This window comes from Heterodontus francisci, chromosome 27 (genome assembly GCF_036365525.1).
Source record: "Heterodontus francisci isolate sHetFra1 chromosome 27, sHetFra1.hap1, whole genome shotgun sequence".
Taxonomy (NCBI): domain Eukaryota; kingdom Metazoa; phylum Chordata; class Chondrichthyes; order Heterodontiformes; family Heterodontidae; genus Heterodontus; species Heterodontus francisci.
Genome location: NC_090397.1, coordinates 63,083,994 through 63,099,142, shown reverse-complemented (window position 1 = coordinate 63,099,142; position 15,149 = coordinate 63,083,994). Strand labels below are relative to the sequence as shown.

Sequence of the window (15,149 nt, the reverse complement as noted above, 5' to 3'; positions counted from 1 at the left end):
TGTTGTTAAAATGTTATCCTGGTGACAAATTAGCTGTGCCAATGGATTGATAAGAATTATTGCAGACTTTAACACCATCAGAATTGATTTAATGGGCTTTTAACTGTAGTGTGTGGTGTGAAAGGATTCTACTCTGCAGTTGTTTTCTGGACTACTTTCCATCATTAAGATCCATTTCCACCTCGCTCTAGCTGCTGTTTCCAACACAACTGCCAATTGCAGTGTCTTATAATCAGCTGTTGCTTTGTCTCCATCCACTCCCTTGCTGAACTCCACCTGACACATATTCCAGGCCATTAGTGTCCACATTCTGCCCTGTACTATGTCTTGCTCACTGCGACTTCTGCTGACTTCCCTATTCCCTTGCATATTGCTTTAAGAACCCTCAACCCCATTTACAAATGATTTCATAGCTTCACTCCGTCTTGCTTCTACAACCTCCTTCAGCTCACTGTGCACCCCCCCCCCCCAAACATATCCCCACAACACCCGCATATAGAGATGCGCGGGTTAATCAAGATCAGCCAGCGTGGGTATGGTAAAGGCAGTTCATTGTTTGGGAAATGTAATTGTTTTCATTTGAAGGGGTGACTGATTGGACAGTTAAGGGAAAGCAGTAGCCTATATCATTTTCTAAATGTGTCAAATAAGTGTCTCACACTTGGTTGGAAAAATCAGGCATATAGAGGAAATACAGCTGGTTGGCTGACAGGACACAAAGAGGGTAAATGTGTTACTTGGATTGGAAAAAGTTGTAAGTGGTTTATGTCAGGGCTCAGTGGATAGTCCACTTTTGTTCTCGGTACTTCAGGGTGATTTGGGCTTGGGCACTGGGAGCACAATCTTGATATATGCTGATGACACAAATGTAGGGACTTTGTAAATAGTGGGGAAGACCTCAGGAAGACATGGGTTAGTGGATGGGCAGATAAGTGGCAAATGCAATTTAATGTAGTTAAGTGTTAGGTAAAACATTTTGGGAAGGAAAATAAGGAATGGGACTATACCTTCTATGAATCGACATGACGGGTTTGGATAAACAAAGAGACTTGGGGATTCAAATACATAGGAAAAATTCAACTCGGCCATCAGTGTTGCACCTGAATTAGCTGATCTTTGGTTAGAAGAAAACGCACCTAGCGTGCCAGCTCCTGATCACTATCCAGGGACTCTGTGCTAGAATTCAGCTGAGGAAAGGACTAGGTTTGGATGGCTTCCCTGCCGCAGTCAAAAGCCTCCTTTCCCCCACCCTCACTGCCCAGTGCTAACTGTCCAAGCTCATGCTTGAAGCACAGTGACTCGGTGCCTGAATCTAAGTGCCAGGTCAGAGGAACTAATTTGCAACAAATCAGAACTTATTAAAAGTACAGTTTTTTTTAATGTTGAAGAAACTGCTGAAAGGTGAGGGAGGAGCTGTCCTGGGTGTGAATATTTGATGGTGTTTTGCAGTGTTTCCATTTTGTTGATTTTGAGTAGATGCTGATTTAGAATCTGCCCACTGATCTAACTGGGGAACAGCTCTGCTTTCAAGTTTTGCCTCATATTTGAGCAAATAATTTTCTAGAGCTACTCACTACATTGTGGCAGAGCGTCTCTAAACCATTCTTGCAGAGGTTAAATTCATTGCAGAGGTTAAATTCATTGCATTTATAAGTTAGCAGCTAAAAATGAAGGACCCATTCCAACTTTCAGCCGTAAAAAAAAAGTGTATGCAGGCAAGAAGTGGCTGTTTGCAATATTGGCAGAGGAACACCTTAGCAATGCTTTGTCTACTAAATTCTCAACTCTGAGATATCAACTTATTTTAAATGGGGAAATGCTTCCATCAAAATAGCAGACGGAAGGTCACACGGAAGTGTTTAGTGTCCGTGTGCTAACGTCACCAGCAGCTGTTTTTTTCCGATTGCTGGCACATTTATTGCCCATAGAAGGTGATGTTGCTGGTGGGCCGCCTTCTTGAGTTATACATGAGTGCTTAGTTAGGATACTTCCGAGGGCATTAAAGGGGTTATTTTAACCTAACCAAACTGACTGGATCAGACTGTTCACATGATTTTACAGTGAGGTAGGTACAAAGTGAAAATGGTAGTAAACGGCGGTGGTTGTAAAATCAGGCGGTTGATCCAATCCCATCGGTTTAGGTTAAAATATCTCTCAGTTGACCATGTCAGGCGGGGTCAGAGCAGGGGATGGTGGCAGGTTCCTCTCCCTCAAAGGCATTAATGAATCAGTTGGCATTTTACAAACATCCAGCAACCTTGCAAGCTCATTTCCTATGGTGGTGATTCACAAATTTTCTATCTTGCCAGAGGGGAGGATTTGAACTCGTGACTCTGGACTGTTGTTTGGGTCTGTAACTACTACACTACTATACCATTCTGGGCTTATGTCATTAGTCTGAGAGTTATGCTGTGATGCAGTATGTTTAACTGCAGACATTGGCTTGATTAGTCTATTTCTACACTTGGCATCATGATTGACGCATTCGGGAACTAAATGATATTAAAGTGCACAAGAAATAAAAGTGTTTGAAAAAGTAAGTTGCAGAAATATAATAATGTCATTGATAGAAATGATTAAAAGTGCCTCATTCTGACTCCGTTTTTTCTGATTAATTTTGTTTATCTATTTTGGTAGATAGTTCTTATATGTATGTTTTCCCTGTGAAAGTCAAATTAAAATGAACATTGTGACAATCTGTTGTTAAAAATAGGGATTATTCACTTTGAAGATCTACTTAAACACAGGGGAAAGTCCTTTCTACAGCATGTGCATCAAAGTGCCTCAACTCTACATTCAGTGAGTGTCAGCCCATGGGGAGACTTGTGATTTCTTTTGCACGATATGGACCTCCTTTTCCCAGGATTTGTTTTTTCCCAGAGTAAAATCCACAGCATATTTTGGAGCTGCTTCATGTAGTAGAACATTATCCCACTCGGTAATCAGGACTTGGGGACCCTCCCGGTAGCGTTGAGATTTAGTAGTTCCACAGATACCAGGTCGAATATTCACTGTGGCAACCTCCAGTGCTCCAAAACTCTGAATTAACCCTTTGGAATGCCTGCAAGGAGAGGAGTCACTTCTGAAGGCTGGACTTCAGCAGGGGAAAGCATAGATGCACTCTCTGGGGTTGATGCCCACCAAACCTTTTTCTTACCTGTGTTTCTGCCTCCTAATGTCCGCACCACCCATCCCCTCCCCCTAGCTTTTCATACACAGTTGTGCCTCTGTGTTGAGTTCTTACATTTCAGAATTCCTTATTTAGTAACAGAGGTGGCATTGAGAAGATGATAGCTGTGAACCAGAGCTCCAGACTTCTGCCAGTGCAGCTGGTGGGGGCTTGTTGCACCTTTGTTAAACTTCAGCTCGTATGGATATGGTGTATGGGGAGAGACTTGCCTGAGATGCCAGTGAGTGAACAGCTGACAGACGTGCCTGGAATTGTAAACGAGCGGTGGCATTTTCACACAGCTGTCACCTCGGCACAATGCAAGACGGTGCTGGGTGTAATCAAATTAATAATGGTGCAATTAAATCCAAATGAATGTCTGCTAAAGGCTTTTAAGAAGTGTGTTTTATTGCAGAGGCAGCTGATTAAATGTATACAAGCGCAATCGTACTATAGAAATGGTAAACTGGATATTAAAAAAAAAACTGCAGGTTAGCCAAGCTGACGATAAATCGAGCTATTAAACTGACAAGTGGGATATACCACAAATCTTCATGTTATGTGATAGTTGTGGATGAGCCCAGGGTTATGAGTAATGGTCCTGTAGTTAAGTGATTACCAGCGAAAATTGGCACCAATTGAGTTTGGCTGCACTCTTTCAGTGCTTGTGATCATTTCCAACTCACTAGTTCCATGTGATGCTCAGTGTGTCACTGACTGCGCTAACATTTCGTATGATTACTGAGGGAGGTCTGGAAAGTTAAACGGGCTGGAACATAAGCATAGGAATTGTTTTATCAACTAGCTGTAGAATGATGGTTGTGATGTTTATGCTGAAGTGATGCATTTCTCAGACTCCTCCTGAACAATGCTAGTTACTATTGCTCCCTCTTTAGCTGAGTGAGTTCAGGACTTTTAAGCAATTTGGTCTGTTTCATCCTTTGATAAAAGCCCGATGAACTGTGGGACCAAGGTAGACGAGAAATCTTTCCCCTCATATATCAGCCTGAAAGCAGCAGTGCCAACTCATGCAGTAATTTGTTTGTTTTTTCATTTTTAATCTTCCAGCAGTTGAAGAGGATTAAGATTCCTCCCATTCTTGTTCCCTTTGTGCTTGGCAGTAGGAATTAATGTCACTTGATTCATCTCGTTTCTCTCACATGTCCATCAGAGAGCGTTGCCTTGTGCATATCACCCTCTGGATATTTAGCACTTCAGTTTTCCGTGAATTTTTCCACTGAAGGCGGGGTCAGTTTCAATTTCTCTTCCCATTGCAAGGAAACTTAGTTGTTTTTGTGTCTTTACAATCTGCTTGGAGAATAAAAAGAAAAGACCTTGCATTTATTTAGTGTCTTTCACTATTTGAGGACGTCCCAAAATGCCATACAACTGGTGAAGTGTAGGTAGACACTGTTGTAACCTAGGAGGCATGGCAGCCAATTTGCACACAAGTTCCCATAACCAGCAATGTGATAATGACCCAAATAGTCTGTTCTGGTGACGGTCGTTGAGGGATCAATATTGGCCAGGACACTGGGGAGAACCCCCCGCTCTTCTTTGAAGTAGTCACATGGGATCTTTTACCTGAGAGGGTAGATGGGTTTCATCTGAAAGACAATATAATAAATAACATATATAATAAATATTGTGAAGTAGTGGGAGGATTCGTAGCAAAAACAAGAAATGCTGGATTCACTCAGCAGGTCTGGCAGCATCTGTGGAAAGAGAAGCAGAGTTAACGTTTCGGGTCAGTGACCCTTCTTCGGAGGATTCGTAGGCTAGTTTATGAGGCCAAAACATGAACGCTTTGGAGGTGGGGTGGAGGGGGAGGGGAAATCTATTCCTTTGGATGTCAACCGAGAATTCAGAACTGCAGATCGCGTCTCCACTCACCGGTGACCCAGAGGTGGGCAAATTAACACTAAGTTAAAGAATCTTTCCAACAAGCCTGATGCCGTACCTGTTATAAGATACTATTTTTGGGCGACTAGCTGTTGTTGGTCATGGGTAACGACAACTCCTGTCATTGCACATGACCATACTGCAGCAAAAGGTCCCTGATTCCAAGCCCAGCCTGTACTGGGTTAGCTGGACCCAGCCAGGGCAGCGGTTGGAGTTCTGTCATTGGTTTCAGTACCCCTGAGCTAAGGAAAGAGAATAGAATTAGCCAGAATTTCCTATTCCTGATAACTGGCCAGTGGTTCCAGGTGAACAGTGCATGCACGGGATCTAGCTCTGCTGTGATGCCATCATGGTTGAATAGTCTGTTGTTGAAGCTTGCGCTTGCAGAAGAACCATTTGCTTGCGAGATCCAGCACCCGTGGAACTACAGTTGAGGACTGGTCAGCACATTGAGAAGAGAGGGCAAGGCAGAAAAAATAGGGGAGATTCTAACTTCTGACACTTTCATATTCCCAACCCACAATATTTCATTCAGTCTTCTTCATCCTAGAGGGCTAAATGTTGCTGGCCAAAGTGACAAGCCACACAATCCTATCCCAATCCTTTCTAATCAGGTTGTCTTGTTGAATTCACCATCACCAACCGGTCAGTTTGTGAAATTGTCAAGAATGTTTTCACAAGGCATGTTGAGATTTCAAGCTGCCGTTTCAATGATCTGTCCGAACTGGTGAATGAAGTGCAAGCAACATTGCTTTTGTCACCCCAACAAGAACAAGGTTGTATATGACTGGTTCTTTTCAGTGGGCTTTCGGCATCTGAAAATGTTGCACAGTGGCTTCATAGCTGGTTTCCAGAGCAGCATTTTAGCATTGTTATTGAAAGAAGTGTTATGGTTTAGTCGCAAGGCCTTGTGGTTGGCCAGGGTACAAGACACAGGAAGACCCAGTTGAGGAACGGAAGAAAGTAGCTTGCAAAAAATAAAAAGAGCCAAGCTGAACTCTCATCAAAAACAGAGGAAAAATTTAAATTGTCCTTAAATAGTACCAGTCATTTTATATAGTGTTTTATAGATATGAGGACAGACAGTGGGACTGCTTTTCCTGGTTATATCCATACGTAAATGAACTCTGAAAAAATAATTTGCATATTTATCTTGATGGAATCATTTGATGGGGTTCTGAGCACTTCCTGGCATGTGATCTTTTCTTAAAGCTTTGCCTTATTTTTAACTCCAGTGACAGTGACCCTCACTGTACAGCTGATGAAAACACAGTTATTAATTTATAATTTATATTGTCCTTTTCCTTATTAAGCTATGTAATGTAAGTAATTTCATTTACAGTACCTCTTAGCACACCAAAATGTCTCTGGTGCGTCATCCAGTGAGTTACTTTTGGAAGACAGTGCTATGTGGGCAAAAGTTGTGAAACCACCACAGTTAACATATTTGTGTTTTTCTGTCTCTCGTAAGCAGCCAATCTGTTCCACTTCCTCAGAATTCAGCCTGCTCTCTGCAGCCTTGCACAAGTGGTGACTGTCCCATATATGAACTCAGACCGTCAGTGTATCTGTTTTGGAGAGTCACTCTATATATTAAAGAGATGGTATCACTGTGATGGCGAGTTAGTAGGACCAGGAACTCTGTCCTGAGATGTCAATTTGGTCAGAAAAGCAGCACTTTGAGATCATTTCTATAAAGTGATGAGTGGGTTGTCATTTTGATATATATCTAATGTGACATTTCTGTCTTTTTTTTTTTAAACAGTAACGGTACAAATAACAAGATGAATGGTGCAATAGATCACTCTGACCAGCCAGACCCAGATGCCATTAAGATGTTTGTTGGCCAGATCCCACGATCCTGGTCGGAAAAAGAACTAAAGGAACTGTTTGAACCATATGGGACTGTCTACCAGATCAATGTCCTTCGAGACCGCAGTCAGAACCCTCCGCAGAGCAAAGGTACAGAGTTTGTTTTAACTGTACAGTCACCCTCTCTACTGGGAATAGCACTGTGGAGATGCACCCAACAGGACTGTTTTATCTTCCTAATTTCTTGACTTTTGATATCCTGAACATTCTGCAGGTCTGTGCAGTGTGACTTGCATGGCACGGAATGGATTAAGCTGTGAGATCAGTGTGTTTGATGTGTCATGCATGATTCGCAAAGCATCTGACAAGAAAATGCAGCTTCAGCACATGGGATTTGGGGAAATTTTAGAATCTCCCACTCTGAAATATGTAAAATAATAATGGGTTATGTTAAAGAGCTGGTTTCACTAGTGGGAAATCAATGCATTACATTAAAGGGATGGTGACACTGTACTGGGGAGTCTCTACATTATATTGAAAGGGTGCTGACACGATTGGGTTCAGGCAGCTCCTTTTATGATCTCAGGACACCCCAAAGTGCTTTACAACAAATGAAGTACTTTTGAAGCGTAGTCATTGTTGTAATGTTGGAAGCACAGCATCCTATTTGCACAGAGCAAGTTCACACATGCAGCAATTAAATAAATGACCAAATAATCTGTTTTAGGTACTGGTTGAGGAATAAATATCGGCTGCAAGTCCCTGTTCTTTGAATAGTGCTGTAGGATCCTTAACATCTACCCAAGAAGACAGAAGGAACCCTTGATTTAAAATTTCATTCAAATGACAGTGCAGAGCTCCCTTGGTACTGGACTGAAGTATCAGCCTAAATTAGGAGCTCATGTCTCTGGAGTGGGGAATGAACCTGCAGCCTTCAGACAAGAATGTTGCTATTGAGCCACAGCTGACAACTGTAGGATCGTTGAAATAGAAACCAGTACGGTGTAAGCTAAAGCAAATAATTACATCTTAATTTGTTTTATTGTTAACCACCCATCCTCTCCCAATCTTTATTTTCACCCTTTTGCACCCATGCTATTTTCTGTGCCTCGGATGGAAAGCCCATTTGCCTCGGAAACGTCTCCAAGCTGTCAAGTCTTGATTTCCCCCATACTGAATCATCCAAGGACGTGATAGGGAAAGAACTTCCCTCTTCAAAGCAGTTTACGCCCCTGGGAAAGCTAACCAACATGACCGTGCCTACAACAGATGGATCCGGTCGAGAGTGCTAACAATCTTAAGACCATAGCTATCCAGTCATCCTTGTGTCACTTCATTTAAGCCCCTTTCAGAGTGAGTTTAATGCTGAAATGTCAACGACGTGTCCCACATGAGATATTAGGACAGCTGACCAAAATCTTAGTCAAAGAGGTATGTTTTAAGGAAGGGACAGAGATAGGTGGAGAGGATTAGGGAGAGAATTTCAGAGATTAGGGTCTAGGCAGCTAAAGGCACATAGCAACATAGAAACATTGAAAATAGGAACAGGAGGAGGCCATTCGGCCTTTCAAGCCTGCTCCGCCATTCATTATGATCATGGCTGATCATCCAACTCAGTAACCTGTTCTCGCTTTCCCCCCATATCCTTTGATCCCTTTCGCCCCAAGAGCTATATCTAACTCCTTCTTGAAAACATACAATGTTTTGGCCTCAAATGCGTTCTATAGTAGCGAATTCCACAGGCTCACCACTCTCTGGGTGAAGAAATTTCTCCTCATCTCAGTCCTGAAAGGTTTACCCCGTATCCTTAGGCTCTGACCCCTGGTTCTGGACTCCCCCACCATCGGGAACATCCTTCCTGCATCTACCCTGTCAAATCCTGTTAAAATTTTATAGGTTTCTAGGAGATCCCCCCATCACTCTTCTGAACTCCAGCGAATATAATCCTAACTGACTCAATCACTCCTCATACGTCAATCCCACCATCCCAGGAATCAGTCTGGTAAACCTTCGCTGCACTCCCTCTATAGCAAGAACATCCTTCCTCAGATAAGGAGACCAAAAGTTGCCAATGGTGGAGCAATTAAAATCAGGGATGTGCAAGAGGCCAGAATTGGCTGAGTGCAGAGATCTCAAATCCTAACACTTAGGAACTTGAATGAGCAGCTGATAAACAGATTGTGCCATTTAAGAATTGTTGCAAAGCATTTAACGGACGCTGTTGAAGACCTGAATTTAGCACTAAATGAGGCATCGGTGCTTCCTCTGAAGAAACTGGAACTCTTCTGGAGAGGTGGGTCTGTCCTAGTGCCTTCCAGGACTGTTATTCTTCCAGCAGCAGGTAGTTAGACAGACCTGAAATGCAGATTTCTTCCTCACATGCCCAAGAGTGGTGTGAATATGGAGCTCACTACCACAAGGAGTAATTGAGGCGAATAGCATTTGAGTCGGAAGCCAGATAAGTATGTGAGGGCGAAAGAGATGGAAGGATATGCATTAGGGCTAGATGAAGCATGGTGGGATTAGTCTCATGTGGACCATAAACACTGGCATGGACTGGATGGGCTGAACTACTTGTTTCTGTGCTGTACATTCTGTGGGGAATTGGAGAGAGTAATTATTCAAAAGCAGCTGTGAAGGTACAAGGGAGAGGAAGAGAGTTTTTTTAAAAAATGGTATTGGCAGCGCCCCAGGACACTGGGCCATATGTCTGAGAGATGGTGCTGGCACTACCTCAGGTGAGACAAGACCTAACACTTATTCGTTTGAACTAGTGAGAAAAGTACAACTAAACTAGGGTCAGGGAAGGATCTCCAGGGAGGAAGTGTCTATCAGGAATAGCACTTACCCCGGAGATACCTTTCCCTTTAAGGCATATCCAAAGATTACATTGTACTTATTACATTTTACAACCAGCCAGTCTGTAATTTTGTAATAAAAAATCTGTCTTTGTACTTTGCATTGAAGTAAATCGACTGAATTAGATTACATTTCCATCTCATTACACTTGTTCAATCAAGAAAATTTCACATGACAGCCTAAATATAGGTTTTGTGACGGTGGAAAATTGACAATCGTCCTTTTGTTTTTTTTTTAACCATAAGAGTGGCAAGCAGACAGCTGACAGACTATCCTGTGGAGTGGCAACTCGTGTCTGATCCTTCTGCTTTCACCACTCGTGGGTTCCCACTTTCAGCCAAGTTGTGAGTGGGCATATAGATGAGATTTCGATTATACGTGTAGACAAAGGATATGTTATTTTTTAAAAATTCATTCATGGGATGTGGGCATCGCTGGCCAGGCCAGCATTTATTGCCCATCCCTAATTGCCCTCGAGAAAGTGGTGGTGAGCTGCCTTCTTGAACTGCTGCTGTCCAATTGGGGTAGGTACACCCACAGTGCTGTTAGGAAGGGAGTTCCAGGATTTTAACCCAGCGACAGTGAAGGAACGGCGATTATAGTTCCAAGTCAGGATGGTGTCTGACTTGGAGGGGAACTTGCAGGTGGTGGTGTTCCCATGCATTTTCTACCCTTGTCCTTCTAGTTGGTCGAGGTCGCGGGTTTGGAAGGTGCTGTCTAAGGTGCCTTGGTGCGTTGCTGCAGTGCATCTTGTAGATGGTACACCCTGCTGCCATTGTGCGTCAGTGGTGGAGAGAGTGAATGTTTGTAGATGGAGTGCCAATGAAGTGGGCTGCTTTGTCCTGGATGGTGTCAAGCACCCATCCAGGCAAGTGGAGAATATTCCATCACACTCTTGACTTGTGCCTTGTAGATGGTGGACAGGCTTTTGGGACTCAGGAGGTGAGTTACTCGCCTCAGGATTCCTAGCCTCTGACCTGCCCTTGTAGCCACGGTATTTATATGGCTAGTCCAGTTCAGTTTCTGGTCAATGGTAGCCCCTAGGATGTTGATAGTGGGGGATTCAGCGATGGTAATGCCATTGAATGTCAAGGGGCGATGGTTAGATTCTCTCTTGTTGGAGCTGGTCATTGCCTGGCACTTGTGTGGCATGAATGTTACTTGCCATTTATCAGCCCAAGCCTGGGTATTGTCCAAGTCTTGCTGCATTTCTACATGGACTGCTTCAGTATCTGAGGAGTCACGAATGGTGCTGAACATTGTGCAATCATCAGCGAACATCCCCACTTCTGATCTTATGATTGACGGAAAGTCATTGATGAAGCAGCTGAAGATGGTTGGGCCTAGGACACTACCCTGAGGAACTCCTGCAGTGATGTCCTGGAGCTCAGATGATTGACCTCCAACAACCACAACCATCTTCCTTTGCGCTAGGTATGACTCCAGCCAGCAGAGGGTTTTCCCCCTGATTCCCATTGACCTCAGTTTTGCTCGGGCTCCTTGATGCCATACTCGGTCAAATGCTGCCTTGATGTCAAGGGCAGTCACTCTCACCTCACTATATAAGATAATATACATGGTACATTATATTTTACAAACTATAGGTGTACAATAAAATATATTCCATAACATTAAATGCATTATGCAATGTACAGTGTATACTTTATTATGTTGCATATATTTAATATATGTTAGGATGCGTAGTTTATATGATGACAGGTTGCTTTAATAATCAGTTTTATTGCCCCATCTTTGGCGGGCCTGTCTTCAGCTACCTCGGTCTTAATTTCTGGAATTCCCTCCCTAAACCTTTCCACTTCACTCTCTCTCTCTGTCTCTGTCTGTGTGTGTGTGTGTGTCTCTCTCTCTCCCCCTCTCTCCTCCTTTAAGGCACTCCTAAAAACCTAGCTCTTTGGTCAAGCTTTTGGCTACCTGTTCAATTATCTCCTTATGTGGCTCGTTGTCAGATTTTGGCAGCTGATGCTCCTATGTAGCACCTTGGGACGTTCGACTATGTTAAAGCCACTATATAACAGGAAGTTGTTGTAATGTTTGCTCACATCATATCTTTTCAACTGCTGGAATCAAACCTGGTGTTCATTGGAAAGTGCCATCTGATGCCGTGTACCTTAAGACCATGTAGCAGCATTTCAGCTGCAACGCACTTAAAGTCCTCAGCAGCCCAGCCCATTAGCAGGAAAATAAAATGGCCAGCAATGCATGTAAGGTAGTCTGTCAGAGCTGATGCTCATGAGCTGCTAAAGCTTCACTCTCGTGGTTTCAAATGGGATCACAGTGTTGAAGTGAATTACTACTTTGTACACAATTTCGGGATCCTCCATAACAGGCAGTAATATTGCAGATTCTTTCATTTTTGAAACATTTTATCAGCTGCTAAAGGCTCCATCTGATGTTGCACAAATCCACACACGTCAGAAACTGTCACGATTGATTGCGAGGCAGTGCTGGGTTTGCTAATCTTAGTTCGCGCATTAATTGAGGTACACCGGGGCTACAGTTTGGCGGCGGGGGGGAATGGTGTGGAAGTGGTGGCGGCGGGGAAATTAAATTATCCAGGATTCCCGTTTCTGTTTGAGAACCAGTGATTCCCGCTGTAGAGTACAATTCTGTGGGACATGAACTGAAAAATGGGATAGGGCTTGGCTTTGATGCCCCTCCAGGTTGAATTGCCCTCTGACACACACCCTCTCGACTCCATATGAACAGCGGCCGACTGGCTGAGGTACTAGAGGCTGTCAGATATACCAATGGAACTTTGGGTCACAACTCTCAAGACAGGAAGTGAGAAGACAAATAACGCTTATTTTCAATAGATTTCTTGTTCTTAAAAAAAAAAATGAAATAAATTCCAGCAGGTGTGTAATCAAATATATTCTGAAACCGTAATCACAGCTGGAGTCTACAGGGAGTCATCATTCGTAGTTTATTACTAAGAAACAAACAATATGACATCTGTCTGAACGAAAGAAAATTATGCTCAAATCTGTGCCTTCCATGTGTTCAACAGACTCTCTTTAAGTACCTCCAATTAAATCCTGATGAAATTCACTCAAATAGCTGGAAGTGCTGAGCAAGTTATTTTGCACCATACCCTGACAAACCCATGCTGCTGAGCCAGCCCCTTGTACAGCTTGATTTGTATTCACCTGGTAGGTGTAGTGGATCTGTTGCAGAAAATCTGACTTGTGCCATCTGCACAGCACTGAATCAGATTCAGGAACACTCCAGACAAAATAACACTGGTCGGACAGGCTTCAGTTGCACCCTTACCTGAAGTATGACTGGCAGCCAATACCTGATTTGGACCAAGGACCATAATGTTGCCACATTTGATTTTGTCAGCTGCACGTGCGTATACACATAAGATAACACGTACCCCAGTGGGTGCAACTGATCAGTGGTCAGTAGCAGGGAAGCTAGCTCCTGTTGCCTCAGTGAATGCAATTAACTCTCTCTGCACAGGCCAGTAATCTTAAGTTTCCAGCCTGGCGTAGCTCTGCACAGAGTCATCCAATTGAACCATTGGGGAGCTTCCAGATTTATATTTGAGTCTCTGGCATGCTGTTGGCAGAAGTCCCCTGGTTGATGTGTAAGTCTGCAATACCAGAACCACAGGATGCATTACACAACCTTTAACAGCATGCTTGGACTTCCTTTCAAAATGTTGATTCTTCCTTCAAAGGGTCTTTGTGTCTCCCAAAGGGGTTTCTATGGCACCATCATAAAGAATGATTCTTTATGCTTTGAAGGGAAATAATGGGGAGTTAGGTATGAGTATATCATATATTTTCTGATAGCAGGGCCCCATTTTTCCCAAGACTAAGGCTGGAATTTTATGTTGATCGGGAAACCCCGCCCACCGGCTGCAAAGTCAAGGGTGAGCCTGCCTCCACTGGGCCTGGGGAACCAAGCCTGGATTTGTCCCTCCCCCAGGCCCTTAATTGTTCTTGGGCAGAACTTCCACCTCCTTGAGGCAGGCAGTCACACCTAATGGAGCTGCCGGCAGCTCTTCGTCCCAGCAGTGCCACCGGGAGCAGTGACCACTGTGAGACTGCACCCAGCCATTGCAAGCAAGGTGAAGGACGATCCTGGAAGACAGGTAAGTTTTATTTGGGACCTCGCTGGGGACAATCAGCTGGGCCCCGGCGGAGCTAGGGGGCTCAGTTTGAGGGGGGCGGGGATGTTGTGCGGTAGGGGCAGTTGAGGCTTCGGGGATGGCCCTCCGTGGGGCAGAGGGTGCCCGATCAGGAGGGCCACCCTGCAAAGGCCGTCACCCCTCTCCTGCCACAGGTAAAATACCAGTGATAGCAGGAGGAGGTCTTTAAGTGCCAGTTAATTGGCCACTTCAGGGCCTTGACTGGGCTGAGGTGGGCAGGCCGTTTCTCGCTGCCGCTGTCTGCATAAAATTGCAGCAGGGATGGGTAGATGTCAGGAACGGCCCTCCCCACCTCCCACTAAATTTTATGGGCCTCCCCCCGCCACCAGCCACTCATTGAGGGATTTGTAAAATTCCGTCCTAAGTGTTCACCATTTGCAAGAGATTGCAACTGTTCAGCAGCAATAAATACCGAGATGGGTGCATTCTGAGGAAGTGGAACTGAATGCACTGCCTTGGTTTGATATCGTGTTGCCCTGTATGACTGTGTGGATTCCAACATGGTACCTTAAACATCGAACAATGCCTAATAGCTCAGGAAAGAAAGATGTATACTAAGCTTAAGTGTACCACAGTATTGAGCCAGTCGGTGTAACTGAAGGGGGAGTCTGAACAATGTTGACAGGAATACCAGATTGAGGCAAAGAAATCCTTCCTCAGTAGAGTCAGGCTGGACAGCATTGTGGTATCAATGCTAAATGCTGTGGAATGATTGAATGCAAATTTATGGGCATGATTCCGGATGTCACCTAGGCCACATTGGAAGGGATACAAGGATACATTATCACAGAGAAGGGAACAATCCAGAAGATGAACCAATGGGAAACCTTTCCACACATCTCCATTTGCCTGATGGTCGATCACCACGGTCATTAGATCTCAGCCTGGGCACTGTCTGGTGAGGAAAATAGCTAGGTCAAAATCCTGGAACTCCCTCCCTAACAGCACTGCGGGTGTACCTATCCCACATGGACTGCAGCGGTTCAAGGAGGCAGCTCATCACTATATTATGAAGTGCTTGACACCATCCAGGACAAAGCAGCCCACTTCATTGGCACTCCATCTACAAACCTCCCCTGTCTTATTAAAGCAACATCTGGGCTCAGCTCACTAAAAGCTGATGGGTGCATACACTGCAAATGGAATTTATCTGTGGCCTACGTACCATTATGTTGCCAAAGAGTGTTGCGGAGTCTCCTGAATTAAAGATCAATCTACAACGAGCAACCC

At 44.1% G+C, this 15,149-nt stretch overlaps 1 protein-coding gene across 12 annotated transcripts in view; it reads left to right on the top strand.

Annotated features, from left to right (window-relative positions):
- celf2 (cugbp, Elav-like family member 2) overlaps positions 1-15,149 on the top strand; it is a 567,676-nt gene that overhangs the window by 378,504 nt on the left and 174,023 nt on the right. For 11 of the 12 annotated variants that reach the window (XM_068059490.1, XM_068059494.1, XM_068059489.1 and 8 more), the window contains one exon: positions 6,837-7,033. In XM_068059490.1, the coding sequence (XP_067915591.1) occupies positions 6,837-7,033 (197 nt within the window). Of the gene's footprint in view, positions 1-6,639; positions 6,734-6,836; positions 7,034-15,149 lie in introns of those variants that run through there. The other variant, XM_068059496.1, reaches the window with a different exon arrangement.